Here is a 24200-nt window from a genome sequence, read left to right as displayed (position 1 = left end):
GGACACTGTTCCTAACCAGACACCGCTTTCTCACTGCGACAACGTCCAACTCCCTGAAAATTGGACGTCTCTATTGGATATATACTTCGCCAACACACATTCATGGCTACCTCTCGTCCAAAAGCATGAACTCTTGCGGTTAGCTTACATGGTAGCCAACCACAATGGCATCTCGGATACCCCCGAAGGCATGACAAGAGGCGATCTCGCATTTCTGTGGGCGATAATGGCATACTCTTCGCAAAGCGTTGAAGGCCGAATGGATCGAGACTCTGTAGAACTGTTTCGAGACAGAGCCGTCAATCTTTTAGCAGAAAACATCGAGCAGTATGATCTAGGTCACATTAGAACCTTTCTCATTCTCGCAATTCTACAACTCGATCGTGGCAACCGCAACGCCGCATGGCTTGCCATGGGCCAGGCCACCTATGCTGCTGCAACCGTCTTCCATTCGGAGACTTTGGAGAACATTCGTACGCAAATTGCCGAAGGGACGAAGCGGACACTGTTGAGTTGTTTTGTTCTGGACACACTCATAGCATCCTGGGTGAACTCGCGTCCGTACTTCCAACGAACGGATTTGACGAGAATTGGCATGCTTTCTACGGACTCAATGGAGGAATGGGAGCCGTGGCAATCTAAGGACGACCAAGGCCGCGTGTTCGTCCCTAGACAAACTCCAGGACAGATCCTGAGCACTTTCAACCAATTGGTGGAGCTAGTTGCCTTCCTCAATGACATTATCAGGCTACAGAACAAGGAGAAGGGAGTCGAGAGCTTGCAGGACCTCAGCACATCTTTACGGACCTGGAGTCAGAATAACATTCCACAAAATCGAACTTGCCACGAGGTTGAAGTGGCGCCCCAAAAGCTCAATCTTCAGCTGGCATGTGCTAGCGTTTTTGAAACATTCAGAACAGAAGAGTTGCGCCGGTTCATGATCCGACAAGATCTTGTCAGTAGCGGCAGTTTTGCGAACATGCAAGAACAAGGCACACTTCTACATCAACGTCTTCAAACCATGGGAGCCCGCTACATACCGCCAACTTGTAGTATCTATCTTTACTGTTTCGACAAGTTGCTAGGCTTCCAGATGCGTCTGCAAGTCAATGTCAGTATCAATGAGGATCTCCAGAGACTGCGTACATCTCTTTCCAGCGTCAACAGGAAACAACTACAAGCCCGCATGCTCCAAGATAATTCCCAGAACCGAGACTCGAAGGCAACGGGTTCGATAACCATGGAAGAGGGGTCGGGTACTGACTCGCAACTAGATACCTGGTCATCGAATCACGAGATTCAAATGAGCACTGCCATCACCGTTGGCTCCATACCGACGGCTCAATCTAGGGTAGTGAACACTCCGTTGAATCCTCACCGTTCAAACCATCATCGACAGCCAAGTATGCATCATGGTGCGGCGTCCAGTCATCTTCTCAGGTCAAACACGATACCACACCCGTTGCACGAGACATTTTTGAGTCCGGCATTCAACTTTGATCAAGTGATGGACACCACCGCTGGTGACATGGACAATGACGAGCTATTCCAAAGCCTCGCCAACTTGGACTCGGCTGATTGGTTAGAATACCTCACTCAAAGCTGCAGCGCTCTGCTAATAAAATCCACAGGTCGGCAAACCCTCCAGAGTTTATGGAACACTTGGGCGTTATTCGTGGTGTTACATCTGATCTGCAGTCGTTTTTCGACAAGGAGCCCGGATAAGTTTTTAGAAACCATGGGGTAATTTTTCTTTGAATGGCTCAAACTGCAGGGTTCGATATCAAAGATACGTCTCGGGACATCCTTCAACCGCAATACAAATGCCATGATCAGATCAAAAGATCCTCGTGATCCATCCGCTGCGTTCTCCACTTCGCCTGCTCCCACCTGTATCTCAAATTTGTCTAAAATACTGACAACCTTCGAATCACGGCTTAATTAGATCTTCTTCGGCTTCCTTGCAAATAACAACCCCAAGCTCAATTCAATTGTTGGAGAAACAACTTATGGTGGCACAGCAACTGATGTTTTTCTATCTCGCGCAAGAGCAATTGCAATGTATTATGAGCACTTTTCAGATGACTACAGAGCCGGCGTTGCTCCTGGGAATTACCAGTCTTCTTTGGGATCACCCACAAAATGTGTAACATCCCGGAGATCATTCCGGGTGTGATCCGGAAATGAGCTCTCCCGCTTAGTAGCATCTAGATGTTTGACTTTACCCACACCATACGAGAGTCAAGTAACCTCGGCTCCTCTTATGCGGGGCTGGCAAACAATGGGACGCGATGACGCTTGGCTCCTGCTGTCCGTAACATGTCGTTGAGATCTTCTTGTCTTTTGCATTGTTGAGCGTTCGACCTCATTTCCTATCCTTTAGATTGCGCATGGCCAGCATGGCTACCTTCCGCCCCGCCATTCTCTCTGCCTCTTTGGGCCGCGCCTGGCACCATAAGTTCGACAAAAAAGCTGCTGAGGCCGCTAAACGAGGGTTTCAAGGTATTGAAGTCTTTTATGAGGACCTTGAATATGTGACCAAAGAACTCCAGGGTGTCGAGGACCCCAACACCGAGCAGCTCCTTACAGCCGCGACACACATACGCAAAGCCCTCGACGACGTAGGTTTGATAGTTGTCGGCCTCCAGCCGTTTCTTTTCTACGAAGGTCTATTGGACCGGGAGCAACACGCGCGCCTGATTGAGAAGATCAAGGTGTGGTTCAAGCTCGCCAAGATCCTGAGAACCAACACGATTCAGATCCCCGCCAATTTTCTTCCTGCCGAAAAGCTCACAGGCGATATGGATGCCATCGTTGGCGACTTGGTTGAGCTCGCAGACCGTGGATCCAAGGAAGACCCACCAATACGTTTCGCTTATGAGAGCCTCTGCTGGAGTACGTGGATTGATACGTGGGAGAAGTCGTGGGAAGTGGTGCGCAAAGTTAATCGTCCCAATTTCGGCCTCTGTCTTGACACTTTCAACATTGCTGGCCGTGTTTGGGGCGATCCAGCGTCCCCTTCAGGAAAGACTCCGAATGCAGATACAGATCTGAAGGAGTCGTTGGAAAGGCTGGTGCGCGACGTTGACCTAGCGAAAGTCTTCTATATCCAAGTGATTGATGCCGAGCGCATGGAGTCACCCCTCATCAAGGGCCATGCCTTTCATATTGAAGGAAATCCATCGCGGATGAACTGGTCGCGGAACGCGCGAACTTTCATCTACGAAACGGATCGCGGAGCATACTTACCAGTGGAAGATGTCGCTCGGGCTTTGATAGAGGGTCTTGGGTACAAGGGCTGGGTGTCAATGGAGCTATTCTCCAGGACTATGTCGGAAGAGGGTGCTCAGGTGCCCGTGGAGCACGCACGGAGGGGCATAGAGGCTTGGAAAAAGTTTGCTGAGCGCCTGAATTTGAACCAGTGAAGGACTAAATGAGAAGTGGCAGATTTACTCGGTGTGACTTATCCCAAGGGCCACAGGAATTAGTAGATGTCCTCTTGTTCACAAGTTGTGACCTTTCCGTTGAATCGTTGAATGTATTTCTCTTATTGGCATCACCGAGATTCATGTTTAACTGCTGCTGAAAGCTACAACGCGTCATAGGCTCATCTTCCGTACAGGAAAACAGTTCGAATTCGCTAAAGACCCTCTTTTCAGAAGTTGATACCTGGGCTCTTGTCCGCTACTTCAAGTAACACCTTCCAAGCACCGTCTTTATCCAGCTTCCCCATCGTCTCCTCTCCAGTCCAAAGCTTCCACTGTTCCTCAATCTGGTATCCAATAACGTGTGTCCCCTCTACAGTCGGCCAGCCAAGACTTTCTGCCAGCCTGATCGTACGGGTTCGCCGCGGCTTAAAGCACATATCCAGCAAAACTCCCTTCTCCGGCCTGGAAAGAAAGTCCTCCATTGATGCCCTCACAGCCAGTTCCGACGCCGAACTGGGCTCCAAGTCAGGGACAGTGCCGACGACATAGTACGGCGTTTCCAAGCTCTTCGACTCCCCCTCCTTCACGTGGATGATTTTGGGCGGAGGTGACAAACGCTGCGAGTCGCGAACGAGATCGACAACTTCTCCTTCATCTCTGTTCAGGATGTAGATGACTGAGGCCCTGAAGTGTGTGTGCAGGGCGTAGACAGCAGCTCGGCTTGCACCGCCGGCCCCAATAATCAACGCAGGCTTGTACAGCACAGGGCCCGGGTGGTCTCCTTTTTCGAGGAGACAACCTTTCACCCCAAGCCAATCTGTATTGGTGCCATGCAGGCATTCCGGTGCTTGAAGGTCACGGTAGACGTTGTTACAAGCCCCGATACTTTTTGCAAGGTCGTCAATGGCGTCTAGGCGCGTCATTATGGTGTTCTTGTACGGCATCGTGACGACCAAGCCTGCTGTGGATTCCTTCCGCGCCAGAGCAAGAAGGTCATCAATGGTCGAACACTCGGTTGCGTAAAATTTCCATGGAAGATGCAGAGATTTTGCGATCGCGTTGTGCATGGGCGGTGCGATGGAATGGCCGACACCAATCCCCACAAGGTGGAGGGTTCTCTCTGGCGCAGCAGTCGTTTCCATGATTGTCTTTCGCTAAGTTGAGTTAAGCAAAAGTGATAGGAAATTTGCTTTTCGTTTGTTGCAGCTGCCGTGCTATGATCGCAAGTTGGATTTCAAGTGTTGATAACGCATTGACAGTAGTGAGCCTGGACGGAAAAGAATTTTGCCGCCATTGGAATGTATCATTCCCCCGGACTCCAAGAAACTATGCTAGCATACATCTGACAAACAAGAGCAGTTATGAAGCATAAAACAAGATAAAAAAGGACCACGGACGATTTGTTCGGTTCCAGTCTTTAATTTATTTTAAGCTTTTATTTGCACGCAGTTTCTGAACGGTAATAATAGTTGTGTCTGGTGCCATTCCATCCAAAGCACTGTATAGCAGGGCCAGGAGGCCAGGTTACCGAACTAGGCTTCAATTAGAGATGAATTGAAAAAGGAATAATTCATATAATACTTCTTGACTACCTTAGCGGATACTAAAACTACTTCCTATTGTCAAAAAATAGTACAGGGCCTCTCGGGGTATCGAAAGGCCGTTTATTTCAACCATACCGCTAAACTCCTTGCATACCTCGAGCTTTCCTAACGAGTCGTTCGTGCAGTGGTCGTGTTTCTTGTTCAGTCGCCTCGAGTTGATTACATTGAAACTGTCAGTGCTGTTGTCTATTGTAAAGTTCTTGGAGGAAGGTAAGTTGGATCGGCCTGATGTGCCCTGTTGGTTGTGTGTTTTGGTCACGTTCGAGTTGCGCTGATTTCTCCACGAGAGTGTGTTGTGTTAGATGGCGCAAAACGAAGGGGAAATGATGAACTCATTTGAATATGTTGTCCGGTAAAAAGCCCACAACCATTGCAATATGTCACACAGGGCCATACGGTGATGGAACCACCACATCATCTCCGTCAAGATTGTTCGTCTGAGGTCTCTGCCACCTTACTGCCTCCCTTGGTAAACCCAGGCTTGACTTCGGTCTCCAGACAGAAACATCCGTCATGTATCTTTGATAACTGACAGTCTAGGCCACCGATAAGTCAACGTACGTTCTGGCTTCGCTGTTGATTTTCATGTCGGCCGTCGCAATATACAGCTCTAAATCTTGATATCCGAGGACAGCAGTCTATAGGGCACAATTAGAATTTTTCCAACTTCTGAGAGTCTTTGGTAGTTCGTTATGATGTACCCAGCATTTTGTTTGCTCTAATTTGATCCTATTATGCCCTGACAACCCACACCCCTGATTGACCTCATATACCTGCATCATGATGTGCTCAGCTACGTACGCAAACTCTTTAAACCCGTAATTTGGGCGTTCTGATAAGGATGCTGACCCTCCGATGTCTGTATTTTGGATTTGTTTCTGACTCTTATCTTCTTTTGTAATGTCACGCTTGGCACCGGTTGACGATGCACCTAAAGACCCTAACTCGGCAATGCGAGGGTCGCGAAGTAGGCACACTCATTCACCGACTAACTCTGCAAATACCTATCGACACCACGATGTCCCTACGGTGGAAAAAGAAAAACGGCTAAGAGGCTCTCTGGTGATACTGCTTGTGAAACGGATCAAGTGAAAGGGCCGAACAGAATGCGGTAACAACTGGTCCGGGTTTCCGGTAAACTCGAAAAAGGAACGTGTTCGACAAGGAAATAGGTATGCAGCGACTGCATTAGGATCTCAATGTTCCAGCAGATGGATCCTAGGATCGTTGGAGAAAAAGCAATAAGATACAGCAGCTCACCAAGATGAAAGCTGACAGATAACGAAGAAGGAATGAAAGGTAACGAGAACCGGCATTGCGGCATAGCGACATGGCATCTGAGCGATTACCCAAAGCCCCAATGGGCCGATTCGATGTGTGCGAAATCGAAAAACTCGAGGTCGCGATAGACGTCACCATACTCCTACATTGAACGGCGGCAACTGGGCAGCTAGACTTCTACGCTGCGGCGAGTGCCTGTCACAAGCAGCCTCGGTGCAACCAACAGCTTCCAGCTTCGGAAAGCCTTGGGTTCCAATGATCGCCTTCAACGTCAAACGGATCGTCAGAAGGGTCCCCAAATGTCCGTTACGACGTCAATGTTTCCCGCTCAGGGCCTACGAGTGTACCGAGTGGCAGGCAGTTGCGCCGCAAGCCAATTCTGCCAAATTTTGAATGACACAGGACTCAAGTTCCCCAACAAAGTAAAATACTCTCGAGACGGCAGAGAAACGCCAACAACGACGAGCAATATGACGCCAAGGAGATATTGACAATATGGCTCTTAAGTTTGGATTGATGACCAGCCCTAACAGCCTCCCCACAGGGAGGGCCCCATCACTTCACAGACCATTGTGCCGTGAGTGCCGCGAGGCGAGATGAAGAGAGGCCAGCCCCTTTCGGACGTCCCATGACATGTCTGTCACTGACGAGCTGGCGGGAAAGGTCGCCCAACGCCGAGAAGGCTATTCCAGAAGGTCACCCAGTAATCATCGGAAGAGACACGATATAATTTGGAGCGTGGCACAGGGTCATTGACCCGATCTTTGCTCAGCGCCACCACGCGTCGGTGGCGACTATCGAGACCAATCCTCTTCGCCAGCGGACTTAGCTAGAGCGTGCACCCAGGCTGGCCTTGGGGGGAGAGAAGATGGCAAGAGGAAAAGAGGCAGAAATGGATAGGCCGGCTTGCTCGGCTGATTCGTCGAGGCACTTCACCAGCGCATCCCTGCACCGCCCCAGCAAAAGGCCGGACTGGGACTCTCTCACCCAGCCAGGGCCCAGCATCGAGGACCTGTCGAGAAGTCGTCTGGCCTGTCGCTAGCTGTGGTTTAGAGTTGAATCAAAGTCGGCTAACCGCCGACTAAAACTTTCACCTCAGCTCTAATCGGTCTGAACAAGCTCAATATTTTGCGGTGATGTGAGAAGCGGTGACGGGGCCATTTTGCTTTTCTTCCAAAAAATGCCAGTGTCAAGGCATACAGATGGGAAAAGCCACTATTGCATTCTTGATGTTTGATTCGTCGCTGATAGCCAGAAATACCATTATTTTTGTGTCAGATGCTTCCCCCCCCCCCCCCTTATTTTCGTTCGTTTTTCCAGCAGGAAGACTGGAAAAGGAAGCATACTCGCCTCGGCGGGCTTGCGTCCATCAACCAGGGGCAACCAAGCATCCCTTTACCAAAGGGGAATGGCTTCGTGCGGGGGAAATTGGCATCCCCCCCGGGAAAAACAGCACTGCTTCCCCCACCTCTGTTGGGTTTCTTGGGTCTCTCGCCATGCCCACCATTGGGAGTGGCCTGAGAGAAGCAGCACAAAAGGTGCGCAGTCTAGCGTAGGTGGCGGTGTCATCTGTCCAATCATGACAGCCGTGACACACGGATGTCACCTTGTCTGAAAACTGGTGGAGGGAGGAATCACGGCGTTCTGGTAGCTGCCGTGTTCCTGCATCTGCCCACTTCTTGATTGTTTGTCTGCCTTTTTGTGGTAGTCCATCCTTTCCATTCGCCTCTCAGCGTGGCATTGGGGCTATTCTAGCTGGTTCGCCTCTCGTAATACGAGGAGACAGTGTCTCGGCAACGCTGTGCCTTGGTTCCTGACCTCGGATGTACTGGGCTGGCTGGAGATCACGGAGGCGCCCAGCCACATTCAGCCAACTTTTGGAATGACTTATCAAAGTTCAACAGCCCCCAAACCTTCATTAGAGACACTGATCAGGACCCAAGGTTCGTCTGACTCTAGAGTCTGGCATCGATGTTCGTAAAGTTACCAGTCAACGGATGGGCCGAACACCTAGCAACTCGCTGTAGCTAAGAAACGCTCCCGCTGCCTTCCATTAGTGACCCCAGATTTTCCCTGCTCGGAAAAAAGGCAGAAAACATTTTGCCTTGGGACGGAGTTACCCTTAGTCGGAGGCCCTCAACATCTCTCCAACGAACATCGTTCTCAATTCCGCTAGTCAGCAACGCCCAGCCGGGGTATAGGGTCGTACAAAAGACCATTTGGGATGGATCATACGGCTCCGGGATTACATCCGGCTGAATCTGGGAAATCCAGCTTCCCAACTCTGCAAAGCCTCCCGGTTCAACGTGCATCGTGCCACATCCTTTCTAGAGAATCGATCTCCTTCACATGTCCAGCAAGAGAAGATGCCGAAGGAGACCTGTTTGTCAAGCGCTTCACACACACCACCACCACTACAACAAACTCCCCTGTAATAAGCACCAACAGAGGTAGCTCCAGGCCTTACTTTGACCTAAGATGGTCCCCGTCCCGTCGGAGGAAACTATCCAATCCGGTATCCCAGCCCGACCAATCCGCCTGTCTACAAGCGATCACCAGCGCAGCCCTGAGGCCCGCAGACCACTCGCAGACCGGGGATAGCGCGGGGAACTACGTACCGAGAGGTCGGCCTTGTTGTCGCTCAATGCTTTTTTCATCATATTGTTGCAACGCGCGCATTAACATGCACGACTCCATCCGGAACTAGCGACCGCTCCTATGCAAAGATCTCTGTTATCCACTTCCCTCCCCAGGCTCCTTCGCCTCGCACGCGCTCACACTTCCAGGTCCCTCTCTGGCTAGTCCAGGTACGTGTGTAAGTATTGACTGACGGAGAATGGATGGGGGGAAAGCAGAGAAAAGGAGAGAGTCCACCCTGAGCTTGTCTGGCTCTTCCCAGCTTGGTCAGACCAGCCAACCAGGTCAATTTAATTCCTCATTTTACGTGTTTGACCTCCATGTCAACTCAGATATAGACCCGGCTATACCCAAACAGACGAAAGGCATCTGCGTGCAACAATCCGTTCACATATCTACATAAAGCCCTGTTTCCCCCAGCTCCATACTTCTTCCTGCTCAGTCTTCTCTCATCCACATTCACTTGCCTCAGTCAAATTGATAGTCGCTGTCCCCTGCTGTATCACTAACCAAACTCGAACTACACCTTAATTTCACCACCCGACATCATCACCCCGCAGCAGTCAAGATGAAGTACTCCTTCGCTCTCGCAGCTCTTGTCGCCGTCGCCGCCGCTCAAGTCGACCCTACCATCATCCCCGAGTGCGCTCGCAAGTGCTTGACCGACGCCACTGCCTCGGCCACCAGTTGCAAGGAGGGCGACTACTCCTGCACATGCCAGGCTGACAACAAGGCCGCTATCCAGACTGCCGCCACCAGCTGCGTCATCTCGGCTTGCGGCGTTGACAAGGCTCTGAGTATGCTATGACGCTCATCAACCCGGACTACCTTGTGTTCAAGCAACTAACGATTCTTTAGACGAGGTGCTCCCCGCGTCCGACAAGCTCTGCGCCGCGGCTTCTGCCGGTGGTGCCGCCTCCTCCGTTGCCTCCTCAGCCGCCGCCTCCGTGAGCATTCCCACCTCGGCCGAGGGCTCAATGTCTCTGCCCGTCACCACCGCCGTCACCACCGTGTCTGGCTCAACGACTGCTACTGGTGTTGTCACCACCACTGCAACCAGCAGTCGCGCTGCCACCACTGCTACCAGCAACGGTACCGCGACCACCACCTCTGCTGTTCCGGCTGGCGCTGCTGGCATTGCCCCCATTGGAGGTTTGGCCATGCTCCTTCTCGGTGCTCTTGCCATCTAAGCGGGTCTCAGACCCTTGTATTGAAGGCCTGCAGTCTTCGTCCTTCTGAGCTTGTAATGGCGAAGGCCGCCTCTGGCGAATCCTTTCTGAGGTCAAAAGGTGGAATGAAGTGAATCATGGTTGATGTTGTAAGAGTAAAGCATAGGCTTCGCAATAGTTGGCGCAGTTTGCGTGGCTTTATGTTTGGGGACATCTTGGGACTAGGCATGTAGGCAAAAACACAATGCAAGCAGCCTAGTACATAATATTAATATGTCTATTTGACATGATTTCTAAGCAAGACTTCAAATGAAACTAACACCATGCAGGATAATGTCAGGGTCGATCAGGCTCGCTTATTTACAGTCACCCGTTCTGAGGATGGTTGAAGTATCATCGACATCACCGCGACGGGTCCTATCCTACAATAATTGGAGAACGTTTATATATTTTGATATTTATATACAGCAACGGATTTAAAAAAGCAACATCTTGAGGGCCCACGGTGTCGCAACTACAGCCCAAAGCCTGCTTGGCGAACAGGAAAGTGATTTTCCTGAACTGTGCGGCTCATTCATCAGGATGCTAGCCTGTTTGTCAATGTCTGGACACTTCCCATCCAGCAGCTCTTGCATGCTCGACCTTTTCTTTACAGCAGCCCTTCCGTCCGGCATGCACTCTCCCGACTCGTACCCTCGACGGAATTGTAGCGCATTCGCAAACATCCTCGCCTTTTGGTCCGTGGTAAAGCCGTCCCGTGGTGTTTTCCCTCGGCACGAAGAGTACTGTTTACATAACGAGCTGTGTCAGTGCCGCCATCTTCCAGTAGCACACGCCGAGATGCGGTAATTGGAGGGACTTACGCTCATGTAGTTGTTAATCTCCACTGCTGGTCCACCGGCACAGGTTACCTGCGAGCATTGATACACAACGTCGCGATTGCCAGATGTTTGAGTAGCGTTGGTTAGGCCGCCTTGGTCGTTGCATTCCTGGCCGATTGCGCCGAATGTGTGGCCCAAGCCGAGCCAGTGGCCAACATCGTGGATAAGTGTCGTCGCATCGCCTCCTTGTACATGCGCCTCTTCGATGACAATTCCGTCTGCCTCGTCAAGCTTCTCGTTGGGAAACGTGGCGTACTTTCCCTGCATGTCAGTTCTCTGTCTATGTCTGCGACGTGCAAGTGAAATCGAAAGAGTAGTGGGCTTACACTGTTTAGTTCTTGGTCATCCTTATCGCCACTGCGAAGGCTGTTCACGAGCCAGACCGTGAGCACCAGTTTTCCTGGGGCGCGAGTTCGTTGTTGCCAGTCCTTGAGCTTATTTTCGCGTCGGGAGACCTTTGACCAGTCCTCGTCTGCTTTCGGCTCCCACCAGTTGAGTGCCATGAAGCGGAAGTTGATCTTCACTGCCCCCAATGCCTCATTGAGAGCGCCGACCTGTTTGGTGTCAGCATTGACAACTGCTGGTGCGTGGTTGAGGCAATCTACCTGCGCCTTTACCCTAGCCTCCAGTTCATTGGGACGAGCTGCTGTTGGCGATGCTCTCATGTAGTGGAAGTAGACTCCGACTTCCAGTGAGTCAACGGCTTTGCAATTATCAAAACCTCGAAGATCCCTCGTCATGAGTGGCACCCAGTCCAGGACCTCGTCAACGAAGCCTTTCCGCTTTGTCAATTTCTCCGAGTACTTGTTCTGGCATTGTGAAATATTGGCCGGGATCGATATTTTCCCTATATCCACTGGCGCCGGGTCTTTGTTGACAAAGTACTCGAAATATGCCGTTTCGAGGACAGCAATCGCTTTGGCGTTCTTCTCATCGATACCCTGGTCAGGAATGTTCACGGCAAGCTCGGCGTCGAGTTGATCAACTGTCGCCACATCAGGGGGTGCCGGTATAGTGGACTCGGGCATAGCTTCCACCGCGGTCTCGTTGACTACGCGGAAGCCGTCAGAAGGTTGCGCGGCGAAGGAGACAGTGGTAGCAAGCTCTGGTGACGAAACCGTCGCCGTAACACCGCCAGCACCAAGCGAGTCGGCTCCGGATCTTCTAATATGGTCAGTTCAGTAAGTCCTCGGCGTGAACGATACATGAGACATACGACCGAGCCGTTGCAGTTTGAGCAGTGCCATTCCCTGCTAAACCTCCAGAAATTTGGGGTGCATCAGTGGTAGCGGCAACTGATGCCTGTGTCTGACCGGATATTGTGTTGTCGGGTGCCTTGGGTGAGTCAGATTGCACCTGAGTGCCCTGTATCGTGTTAGATATTGGAATGTTCGGTGATGGTTTGACATTTTGGTCTCCTTTCGATGAGGCTGGCGCCCCCGCAAGCGAGGGTTGTCTCACTGGAGTTGATACTGTCGCAGACTGGGGCTCCTCTTTATAGGCTGTCCGTCCTGGAGAACCAGAATTTTCAGGAGGCACTGATGCTTTCGAGGGGGCGTCCACCTGTGCAGAAGTTGGCAGTTGGTTGCCGCTGGCTCGCACTGGTGAAGCCTCGACCGACTTTGCATTGCTCGCGGAAGGGGTGTTTGATCTTACGGGAGGCTGGGCGGAGCTCAGAAGTGCACTTGTTATAGGCTGCACGGAGGTCGGTTGTGATTGACTGATGGGCTGACTGTTGGAGTCGGGTGCTGTGTAACTTGTTAGTTTGATCAAGTTCTCGATATTGGCAAAAACCCTTGCCGCGACGAGGGTGTAGGACCCGGAGCCATGTTCATACCTTTCGAGCTCTCGGGTGCTGCTGCAGAAGTCGCTGCTTCAATCAGAGTGGACGGAGAGCTTGGATCCTGAGCATATCCTCTAGTGTACAACGTCAGGAAGACGAGAATGAGTTTTGGGAATCTCATAGTAGAGGTTGTCAGGAGCACGATAGTAACGACACAAGACTGGAGATTAAGACGTGCAGCGACTGCGAAGAGCTGCTATTGATATATGTGGAAGCACTAGAATTCACAGCGTTAGCACAGTCCGTCAGGCCCTCTCACAAATATGTCAAGCAAATATGTAAACTGGCCTAGCCAAAACGCCACAGCGCTCTGCATCAAGAGTTATTCTGGACGCATTCAGTGTCCCTCAGTAGAGCCACAGCTTGCTGCGGCCTGGTTAGAGCTCCCAGTGGCTTGTGCCAAGCCTTTTGGTAGGAAAGAGATTTGCACCAGCGGTATTGGCAAGTGTTCAGCCGCAAATCCAGGAGCTATTTCCGAAATTTTGCGGTGCTAGTGAGCTCTTGGCAGGTCATAGCACTCGACCCTTTCGCGGAAAGGTTACTATTGATGGGACGACCAGACTAATGTATCTCGCTGAGCAGTATAGCTAGACAATGGACTTTTGCAATTTGTGTGGCGTTCGGGTTGGGTTCTCTGCCATTCACTTGACTATTTAGAAGCGCGAGAGGACAACCAAGTTGATTGGATCCTGGTTGTTCTCACAGTTAGATGACACGCATGGAAGCATCAGAATAGACCAGGTGGCCATGGCTATATGTCAATGATAAATTTGCACAAAGTAGCTTCATGTAGGTCGACAGGCTCATGCAACCAATGAGATGCGCTGTGTTGTGAGTCCTGGTGAGGTGCAGTGCCCCGAATTTCAGCTCTGGCTTCTTTGAACGTTTGCGGCCAGATGATACAGAGCGATGGAAAAACCTGCCCGAATTCAAGAAACTTCATTTTGGGCGGCAGGGATCGTTCCGCAAACACTCTATCCACGTGAAATCTTGCAAAACTCTGACACTATGGGCATTGTCATCCGAAGAAATAAACCTGCTGGCCAAGATTCTAGCCAACCATCTGTCCCTGGCACTAGCCTGCTCACGAGAACCTTACGTCGAGATATTAGTCAGGTCAAGTCTGTAGAAGTTTGGGCCGCAAAACAAACCTTGTACTGATGGAAGCTGGATCGGCCAACGAAAAGGGGGCGCCGCGGGCCAATTCGAGACCGTAATTCCAAGACAAGAACGTAAATAACCGACGAGCTCTACCCGTTGAGAAATGAACATCGATTGAAGAGAGTCTTAGTCAGCATGCTTGGTCAGAGCATCATGTTCCTCCTTTTCCCTTTCCACTTCTCTGTTGGATCGCGTCGCGATTTCTCCATGAGACCGTAGAAAATGGAAAACCTGCGGGATGGGCAAAGGTTGTAAGAACTATGGTCCTTCAGCGTGATGTTGGTCGTTTCCAGATCTAAGAAAATCTACCAACATTGTGTCCCTCACCTGCCTTCCTCGTCGACTGACGCGCCTTGCCACAGCCCGTATTCGAAATCTGGACATCACAACCCGACGCCATCATTAACCTCATTAACTGCTGTGCACCTGCGTCCTTTAAATACCCGGATCCCACAATCCGATGGGTTCACAGGTACTCTGGCATTGGTTCATGATACCACGAGAATGACTGCGTGAGCAGAGTATCTCATGCATGTCCCGCGTTGGCTTCCGCAGCGACACAATCCAAAACCATAGCTAGCAGATAGTGTACCGGAACTATCTTAAGTGAGCTTGTAATCGCGATACAAAAGGTGGCAAGGCCAAAGTTGATTCGGCAGGAAAGCATAAAAGAGCTGAGGACTCGGAAGATTTTGTAATGGCTTACTAGAATCTGCGCGTCTCTTACAGTAGCCTGCAACCCTGACCGAATGCCTAATGGCCGACGCAAGAGATGGTGACATCGTTCCTGGACCCTAGCAATCCAGCGCTTCGTAATGCTTGAATATTGCGAGAAGTGTCTAATTAATTGTGCACTTTATCTTTACTACGACCACGATAATATGCGGCACATTGTTCGTTTGATGCCGTCGAGATCATATTGACCTGCCTCAACATCTCATTGTTACCGCCATGTCATCAACCCTTTTTACCCCACTTGATCGCTTATGGGCGCATCACGCTGCAGCACCGGGTTGTCATGGCCCCGATGACACGTAATCGCGGAGTGCTACTGACAGAGGGGGTGCCCGAGAAGCCGAACCGAGTTTGGCTTCCCGATGATGCCGTTGCGCTCTACTATGCGCAACGGGCTTCGCAAGGTGGCCTGCTCCTCACCGAGGGAATCCCACCTTCGCTTGAGGCAAGCGGAATGCCAGGCGTGCCCGGCATATTCCATCCATCTCAAGTTAAAGGCTGGCGGGGGTCGTGAAGGGCGTTCATGATAAGGGCGGCTTTATCTACGCGCAGCTGTGGCACGCTGGTCGGGCAACAATACCTCAAATGACGGGATCTACAGCATACAGTGCGTTTGCAACGCCATGGGATAATGACGAGAAGTTTCCGTTTCGAGATCCCGTCACGAGGGAGAAGGTGGCGTACAAGGGTCATCCCCTTCGAGCCATGTCTCAGGAAGATATTGACCGCACCATTGGCGACTTTGTCACTGCAGCAAAGACTGCCATGGAAGTTGGGTTTGATGGAGTTGAAATCAATGGCGGCAACGGTAACCGTGAGTTTACTATTTATCTAGTTTGAACCTGCTCGCCACTGACATAGCCTTCAGTCCTTGATCAATTCCTTCACTCAAACATCAACATATGAACGGATGCGTACGGCGGCAGTCCAGAAAAGCGAGCAAAGTTCCCACTCGACCTCGTCTCAGCTGTGGCAAAGGCCATCGGTCCCTTCAACGTTGCCATCCGCTTAGAGCCGACCGGAGTCTTCAATCACACCCGCGGCACAGAACGCGTAGAGACCTGAGGGTACCTGTGTACCCAGGTTGCTCAAGCCTACGCTGATGATAATCGACTGTCTTATGTGCATCTTATCGAGCCACGACTGGACCGTATTGACTCCGAAGCGGAGAAGGACGGTTTCTATCGCAGTTGGAGCTTGCCGGCAGTCTCGAACGTTCATTTCCGGTAGATCCTGAAGGGCACGCCAACCCTTACCTGCGGCGGGTGGGGCTCAGAAAATCACAACAAGGCGTTAGAGCAAGGGTGGGATGCAGTTGTATTCGCTAAATGGTTCGTGAGCAATCCTGACCTGCCCGCTCGTCTCAAGAACGGCGCGCCACTGCATGCTTATGACCGAAGTCGTTTCGTCGGCTCGTCGGACAGGGTGAGAGAAGCCGGGTACACTGATTATCCAACAGAGGAGGAGGAGGCTACTGCCCAATAGGATCAAAAAGCTACAGAGAAGTGATGACGATATTGAGGCACAAGTCGGTGTGATACAATAAATTTCTTCAGGCATGATCTCACAACTAGAGTGCTTACCATCCTCCTGATGTGCATCGTGCAAGACAACACCAGTGGATCCCCCGAGTCCTTGATACTAAAATTAATCTAAACGAAAGTCAAGAAGAGAATCAACAGATTGTACTCCGGCCTCATGCCACCTCGACCACCCATGGTCTGTCTAATCCCGACCACCAAACATCTGTCACTCAATGTGTGCCGTCCCAGTTACGAAAAAAGTCAAATAGTTCCGAGAGAGTGGCCGTAGTCGTAGCTAGTGTAGGAAACCGAGGTCGAAGTATACCCATCAGACTTACGGGTCTCAAGAGTAGTCGGCGCAGGCAGCGTCTTTGACACTGATGGGGTGGTCAAAGACGGCAGTCAACTTGCAATTGTGGTACCGGGCCCGCTCGAGGTCGACTCCTTCGAATCGAGAGGGTAGTCTCCGTAATCACCCGAGACACTTAGAATTGAGTGTGTGACTGATGATGGTAGAGCACTTGAGACAGCTGTCCCCAGCGACGAAGTTGAGTCCTCGGATCCGTAGCCACCCGGAATATCAGAGGTGCTGCTCGGGACGATACTCGGCTTGGCACTATCTACTGTTGTCTCCGGAGAAGGGGAGGGAGGATATCCGTATTTATCGGAGCTGGTGCTTAGACTTAGTGTGCTTTTAAGAGTGACCAGGCTGGGCAAAGCACTCGAGAGGGTGGTCCCCAGCGTCACAGAAGACCTGGAGGCTGACCCCGTGTCTGTTGCACAGGGCACGTTGGAGCTAGAGCTAAAGGCCGCATCCGTGGTAGCTGTCTCCGTGGAGGACGTCAACTTAGTGCTAATGCCAATGACGGTGGAAGTCGTGTTGAGCCAGTTCGAAGTAGAAGTGGTTCCATAGCTAAGTGATTTGGACAGGTAGATGGAGCTACTCGACGATAGCGAGAGAATCCTGCTGGAGGCTACAGTTCCGCTGTTGGTGGGCATGTATCCGGTGCCGGTACTAAGTGGGACGGTATTCGTAATGGTTACCACAACGGTGGTTCTCATTGTCGTACGAAAGGCGGACCGCGAGATTGTAGATGCTCCTGGGAGCTGGGATGAGAAAGTAGTGTTAATGACTTTCACGGTAGTGTACGTGGTGATGGTGTAAGAGGGACCAAGAGACGTGGTGGAATCAAACTCTGTGACACTGGCCGGCGGAGGAGGAATGCTGATGCTAGGGACGGTAGGTATCGGGATCTTGGCCGTAGTGGACGAGTCGGTGCCAATGGTCCCAACGGTGCGAGTGACGGTGCGCGTGGTGGGTTTCGTGGAATTGTTCCATAAGCTCGAGGGAATTGAGGGTTTGGCGCTCGCGATGCTAGTTACAGCGGTGCCTGTCCCGTAGTTGTAAGAGCTGGGGCGGCTGCAAGACCTATGATCGTCAGGAAACATTACATGTAAGATTTACCAGAGTTATGAGATCACTTACGAGGTACCGTTCATGGTCCATATGAAAGACGAGCTGGGAGTCCTAGCACTAGGTAACTGAGATGACACCGTGACTCCAGGGGTTGATATCTTGATGGTTGTTCCAATCGAAGACGAATGAGTTAGACTGCTAGTAGTACCAGTGACTCGAGGCGCGGTACTGGATGATGCCCAAGTTGTCGTATTGATATGCGTAAAGGGTGGAGGTGGGGGGGTGCTGGAGGACAAAGTCAAGGAGCCTAATGGCCCAGTCGTCACAGGGGTGCTGTATGGCTCGCAGGTAAGGAAGTACGGTGCGGTATTAATGAGCGTCTCAGTCACAGTCACGGTGCTGGCGCATTGGTAGCCGCAAGTCGTGAGAGTGACCGTCTCCGGAGGGCGAGGAATGAGGTAGTTGGCCTTTGGAACGGCGTTTACCAAAGAAAGACTGCAAAGTCAGCGTTAATCAAGGGAAAGCTGAATAAAAACACGCACCCAAGGCCCAAGAGGGCAAAGCGGGAGGAAGGGCGAACCATTTGAGCGAGTAAACTGGAGTATCAAACGAGTGTGATGTCGCAACAGTCGATGTTTGCAGGACTAGAAAGATAGAGCCTCACTCGATCAATAGCTCGATGGCTTTATATCAAAGAAATCTCGACCTGTGTCTGTCTAGAATGGATGATGCCGCAAGCCTGCTTGAGCATGCACAATTCCAATGCTAACGGGAAGATTGGCAGTCACTCTCATCGTGTAAGCCGGTAGGCCCTCCTCAACTAGAATGGAATTCGGTAAGGGCTTGCCTGCAGGCTGCCGCCCGGACCAACAGCACATCACTTCATTATGAGGGTCTCGGTAGTCTCGATCCGATTAGACTCCATTCTTCTGCTTGACGTTGTTTGCGTGAAGGGGTCCCACCAATGGCGTGATTGGTGGGAATTCTCGGCCAGGGAACCGCCTCTCTATCCGAGCTAAATCATGATGTCCCTTTCATAAAACCGTTTGGCTTCTCTACAATAATGGTTTGCACCATGCGGGAGTGGCGCAAACTACGGAAGACAGGTACAAACCTACCATTTCTTGTAATCTATCTGTATGTAGGTAGAGCAAGCCGAGACGTGGAAAAGCTGCATTAGCTGGGGTCTGTTTCCCCACTTGACAGCCGTTCGAGAGCCGACAAGATGCCCAGTTGCTAGTAACATCTTCGCAGCAGTATGCAGCCTCCCAGCTGATCCCAAGCAGGTGCAGATTCTTTTTGAACAGTCTGGGTTGGTTGGAAATCTAAGGCGTGATAACGGCAACTTCCAATGATCTGACTTCAGCTGCGGTTGCCCGTCCTACATATTCCCAGGAACACAAATCCGTCGCTAGAGTAAACGCAAGTGGCAAAATGTCAAACTTCTTGTCACCTGCAAATATACGAAAAACCGAGCAGGTAGGGTGCTAATTTTGTTTTATAGAGAGCTTTCCCGAAGATAACAATAGACAAGATTCAGCCGCCTTGAAAGGGCCAGGCTACGAAGCTCGAACACATTCCAAAGGCTTGGACTCACTATGTTTCAGGAAGAAGAAAATACGAGAGACTCTGTGCCGAGGAATCTTTTGTATTGTGATGCCGGGTAAACATTTGGTTTGGTTTTCAACAAAGCCGTGTAGCACAGCAAGTACCGCCTGCATCGCGTGTGTACCAGCATCCAGACACCTGCCAGTTTCCGGCAATTTAAGATGGTTAAACACACACTTTTTCATAATCAAATACCCGAAGTCTTGAATCCTTGACTCTGCATAAACTGGATCATGGAATAGCGGTTGGCGCAGACAGGTTGATTAGAGATCCCACTCGATTGAAGTCAAATGTCAGTCGTTGATGACGAAGGGAACAATGAAGACTATAGGGTTACCATGATGTGTCGCTAAGTGCACGGGGAGTCTAGTAAAGGACTCGGAGATTTCTAACCGAGAGAAGATGGTAGCAGTCTTCGTCATTCATGCGGGAGCAAAACTTCTGTTTGCATTCAATCACACGTTGCGTGTGTCCGTCTTACACCCGGCATTAACTGTGTTCATCTTTGATGACCCTCGGAACATAGCATAGGACTCGGGTGTATGCTCTTCCTTCGGGATGAGACGTGTTTGACCGACTCTTTTCTGTTTGACCTAACATTGAGCTACTCTTTCCACGCGACGGTATTGCATTGACGCATGAATGAGAATTGGTGAGAAACCTGGTGCGCGCCAACTCGTCCTAGTCACCAACAGTGACCAAAACATTCATCCCTCGCACGACAGGACCAGCTCAACTTCGAGCACTGGAGCTTGAAAGTCGGTGCCACTAAACCTTCAGTTAGCCGAGACTGTCTTGGAGTTCACAAGAAAAGGGGATTACCAATGCCAAACGGGTATGGGTCACACAGGCGGGTAGCATTATCGACGATTGATCACAGTGCGACACGGTATCTTCAAATTCGAGCCCGTCTCTGTTTAATCCTCGGCCATGTTAATTCGTCTATATTGAACCGAAAGTACTACGTCAAAGACTGTGATCACCCCAAACAAAATGATATGTTTGTAATAGGCCCCTTGCTTCTGCACAAATACATGCACATCAAAGAAAACCTTGCCTTGGTACCTGTCTGTGGCTTTCCTGAGATAAAAACGAAGTCATTTAGAGGACCGCCTTAAGTGCCTTGAAGGCGTCGTCTCGAGAACCCGAGAACCTCAATTCCGCCGTCTTCCAGTTGATGACGTTCCAGATGTTCTCGACGTACGCCGCCTTTCCATTGAGGTACTAAACCGGAAAATCGTTAGTAATTAGCTTTCCACAAAGTAGCTTGCTAGTGTCTACGGACCTGAAGGTAGTACGCGTGCTCCCACATGTCGACACCGAAGATGGGCACGTCCTTGGTGACGGGGTCCTGGTCTTTTGTCGTGGTGATGCTGAGACCCGTTACATCGTCCTTTACCAGCCACCCCCAGCCGCTACCGGTGATACCCAGCAGCGCGGTATTGAAGGCCAGCTTAAAATTGTCTACGCTGCCCCAGACGCGGGTGATCTCAGCGATCAGCTTGGGTGCCGTGGCGGGCGAGGCGTCTGGGCTCGAGGCTGGTGATAGGTTCTCCCAAAAGAGAGAGTGGTTGATGTGACCACCGCCGTTGAAATTGAGGGCCGCCAGAACGGCGATACGGTTCTGGAGAGGATTTGCGTTATAGGTCTCGATGGCCTTGTTTAGGTTTGTGACGTATGTTTGGTGGCTGCAGATAATTCGAGGTCAGCTTTATTCTTCTTTACTTTCCAGCGATCGGTTCTCTTACTGTTTGCTGTGGTGCAGCTCCATAATCTGAGCTGAGATGTGAGGCTCGAGAGCCTAGAAGATAGGTTAGCGTGCACAATTATTAGTTGGACGACAGTACGTACATTGTAAGCGTACGGGAGCTTGGGCAATGTGTACTGCGAGTTGGCCATTGTGATATCTAGACCCGATTTGGTGTCGGCTTTTGGTGTTGGCTGTATTCTGGTTTCCGAGGGATGTTAACTGAGGTTTAGGAGAAGAGGTTGATGGAGGGATAGAGCGTTTGTAACTGCGAGAAGAGGAGTGCACAAGTCACTGGAAAGAGGGGTAACGGTGAGCACATTTCATCATTTCGGCATACATGGGCCTAACTTCTTTCTCCGTCGAGGCTGATGATGTGATGAGCACCTTGATGGTTCCCTTTCTCCTAAGGTTGACCAGCTCATCTTGATATGCACTGGTTATCAAACAGTGGGGGCATGATACGCATCAACGTCCTCCAGGTTTTTCTTAATTATTTTTTTCGGTGTTATTTATGCTGTATTCCGCAATGGATCATTGATACTAATATCTCATGCTGCTCATTTGGCGACTTTACGACGATGCACAATAGCACTCGGCGTAAACATGATCAATTATGCTCTAACTTGCTCATCCGAAACCGTACTTGCAGGGAGCTCAGTTGCTGGCTCTAGGGTGAACCCGAGTCATGGTTGGTCAATCTACTGTTAGCGACGCCCCGGGCCGGACCCGTTCGCGCTCGTTTTAGGATGACAGGGATCTTGAGGAAGATTGAGCACCTTGAGGGAGTTATCAAGTGGGAAGACAGCCTTTATAGATGCCATACATTCAGTTTTCGAAGGAGGGACTTGAGGGTTTCCAAACTTAGGAAAAGTCTTGCACTAGCAGCAATCCATTTCAAAAACAGCATCATATTTTTCAACTTAGCTGCCTCAGCCAATATGTGCGGCCCAGACACTTGCACCAAACCTCGAGGAGGCGCTCTGGCGGTTCTCAACCAGCCATTCAGTCAACCCGAAGCAACAAGAACACTTCCCAGGCTGCAGGGAGATCTATCATTTCACACTCCAGGCGAGCCATCGAGTCCTTTCGCAACACATGCGAGGATTACAGGCGGCAACGACTGTGACCTGCAGTCATTGGCCGATATGGTTGTCGTCATCCAGTAAGTTGCATCAACGCAGCATCAAGTGCACAAGACTTTTTAGTTACGTTTACTGATGCGACCTGACTCCAACAGCAAGTCCGGCGATTTTACACGAAGCGCAGAAGACTGCGGCCTCTTTCACCGCATTGCCTTTTCAGGTGCCTCCATACTCGAGAACGGCTCGACGGTTGAGTTGGCATTGCGAAGCCCGATCTCGTTGCAAGTAGGCGATGACGGAATTATCGGTCGGAGAGTCTCGGTCTTTTCTAAGTCAGAGATGAAGGATGCTTGTGCGGAGGGCATTGTTGGCTTCAACTTTGCGAGCTCCCTTTGATGGAAAGAAAAAGCTCCTGTTAGGGTTTAGCAAATGGTGTTCATATAAGTTTGTGGTTCACTGAGAATTGGGGTCAGGTTGGTATTTAGCATGAGCATGGTCATTTTCAGGGGAATATTGGCTGCTAGCAAGGAGTCGGGAAACAAAAATGGATATTTGATTAATGTACATAGTAGCGTCTAGTCCTTATCTGGGTTTCGAGATGCTTCACACGTGGGAACATGGTTCTGATCACCTAGAAGTGCTCTATGGTGACCGTTAATTGGTAAATTACCGGCCAATAAATCCGAGTGTGTACCAGGAGCGGCGTTTGCGCCTCAAAGCCTTTACGTCATAGCCACTGTCTGTTTCTCTGCATGCTCATTCGTGAGTCCCATCCCAAATATCCGCACATACTGGTGGGATGGCTTATTCACTCCTACCAGACCTGGAATGATCTCCATCAACCACCATCCCACCAGGCCCAAAGGCTGCAAAGCTAACAAATATCGTTATTTTTCTTCGCCGCCCGCCGGCACTGAGCCAAGCTGTGATTTCGATGCAAACCAAATCAATTATTTTGGCCTTATAACTCCATCATGTTACATAACACATCAAAACCTCATATTTGGGGAATGGTACCATATATTCGATCACACTGTTAATTAGTCTTTCGAGATAGGTAGGATTATACCATAGGAGCGTGAACCACTCGAAAATTCCCATCACCAACATTTCAACATAACACCCAACTTCATCATTTCTCACCGTTAAAATGGGTATTGTCGCCGTAACTAGAGGTAATAGTAAGATTTAAAGACTGTCACCCAGCACCTCCTTCTCAGCGGAAAGCATGAGGTGCTTTTCTTCGGCCGATAGGTAAGTACTGAGATTTCCATGTCATTCGCTGTATACACTGTGAAATCTGATACGGAATAGGCTCCCGCTGAACAAGCCAGAGACGGTCCTAGGTTCATCAAAGCTTGGCTCATAACTGTGGTGAATGGCGCAAAGTGGACCCGTAGTTGCTGTACAGTAGTTGTAGCTAATGTACCCATTACAACACAGGTTTGTATTGACACAAAGTGGCTTGTATTTAAACAAGAAATCAATCAGTTGCGAAACAAAGTCTTTGTTGTATTGATTCCTGAAGTTGTAGGGTTGTGCAGGGTCATAGTTTTAGTATGTTGTTCCAAACCTTCAGATATCGGGTGATTCAAGGCTTCGAGTCGGCCAACAATCCCGAAACTTAGGAACTCATAATGAACAAGGTTACTGGGGAAAGTGAAGATGAACGGAAAGGATGGGGAGCAAGGTAAAATTGGTTTGGTGTAAAGGATAATTAAGTACTTACTAAAGGCTTGGCTAACAAATGATTCATTGGGACTTAATTGCGCTAGCTAAAGACATTGACGGGGGCAACGCAATCAAGCAGTCGAACGATACCTCTAGCTAGGATAGCTTTATTTCCATGGGTTTGTGGAAATAAATTTGTGTTGTGGTCACTCGACAAGCTCGCTTCGTATAGCGGAGTTCAAAAGCCAGAAATGAAGAAGGCGTTGAAAGCCATAGCCGGTCCATCCTCAATAATTCTAGGACTCTACGGTAGCCATGAACATGAAATCCGTGTTACCGACGGATTTTGGTCCCTGCAGCCTCCTATCTCTTGCCTCAGTAGACCATTGATTGTCATCGTGCAGGCGTCA

The 24200-nt window shown here is 50.3% G+C and overlaps 7 protein-coding genes across 7 annotated transcripts; 4 read left to right on the top strand and 3 right to left on the bottom strand.

The window, feature by feature from the left end:
- Positions 1-2399: 2399 nt before the first annotated feature.
- ColSpa_06422 (3-dehydroshikimate dehydratase) lies at positions 2400-3425 on the top strand (the record flags this gene model as incomplete). The annotated part of the gene is made up of 1 exon (XM_049272634.1): positions 2400-3425. One exon carries the CDS (start codon positions 2400-2402, stop codon positions 3423-3425), a length of 1026 nt encoding a protein of 341 aa, XP_049128591.1.
- Positions 3426-3655: 230 nt separating this feature from the next.
- On the bottom strand, positions 3656-4372 carry ColSpa_06421 (quinate permease; the record flags this gene model as incomplete). The annotated part of the gene is made up of 1 exon (XM_049272633.1): positions 3656-4372. One exon carries the CDS (start codon positions 4370-4372, stop codon positions 3656-3658), a length of 717 nt encoding a protein of 238 aa, XP_049128590.1.
- A 5146-nt stretch (positions 4373-9518) lies between these two features.
- Positions 9519-9758, top strand: ColSpa_06420 (uncharacterized protein; the record flags this gene model as incomplete). Its single annotated transcript, XM_049272632.1, has 1 exon — positions 9519-9758. The coding sequence occupies one exon, from the start codon at positions 9519-9521 to the stop codon at positions 9756-9758; it is 240 nt and encodes a 79-aa protein (XP_049128589.1).
- A 5566-nt stretch (positions 9759-15324) lies between these two features.
- ColSpa_06419 (flavin oxidoreductase hxnT) lies at positions 15325-16224 on the top strand (the record flags this gene model as incomplete). Its single annotated transcript, XM_049272631.1, is given in 4 exon segments — positions 15325-15346; positions 15671-15792; positions 15823-15954; positions 15970-16224. The coding sequence occupies 4 exon segments, from the start codon at positions 15325-15327 to the stop codon at positions 16222-16224; spliced, it is 531 nt and encodes a 176-aa protein (XP_049128588.1).
- Positions 16225-16664: 440 nt separating this feature from the next.
- On the bottom strand, positions 16665-17762 carry ColSpa_06418 (uncharacterized protein; the record flags this gene model as incomplete). Its single annotated transcript, XM_049272630.1, has 2 exons — positions 16665-17673; positions 17749-17762. 2 exons carry the CDS (start codon positions 17760-17762, stop codon positions 16665-16667), a joined length of 1023 nt encoding a protein of 340 aa, XP_049128587.1.
- A 2626-nt stretch (positions 17763-20388) lies between these two features.
- ColSpa_06417 (superoxide dismutase [Mn], mitochondrial) lies at positions 20389-21186 on the bottom strand (the record flags this gene model as incomplete). The annotated part of the gene is made up of 4 exons (XM_049272629.1): positions 20389-20511; positions 20573-20975; positions 21036-21088; positions 21139-21186. 4 exons carry the CDS (start codon positions 21184-21186, stop codon positions 20389-20391), a joined length of 627 nt encoding a protein of 208 aa, XP_049128586.1.
- A 996-nt stretch (positions 21187-22182) lies between these two features.
- Positions 22183-22515, top strand: ColSpa_06416 (uncharacterized protein; the record flags this gene model as incomplete). The annotated part of the gene is made up of 2 exons (XM_049272628.1): positions 22183-22199; positions 22275-22515. 2 exons carry the CDS (start codon positions 22183-22185, stop codon positions 22513-22515), a joined length of 258 nt encoding a protein of 85 aa, XP_049128585.1.
- Between the last annotated feature and the right edge of the window lie 1685 nt (positions 22516-24200).

This window comes from Colletotrichum spaethianum (genome assembly GCF_022836535.1).
Source record: "Colletotrichum spaethianum MAFF 239500 DNA, contig15, whole genome shotgun sequence".
NCBI classification, from domain to species: Eukaryota; Fungi; Ascomycota; class Sordariomycetes; order Glomerellales; family Glomerellaceae; genus Colletotrichum; species Colletotrichum spaethianum.
Note: the sequence above shows the minus strand (reverse complement) of the source record. Positions and strands in the feature narration are given on the sequence as shown.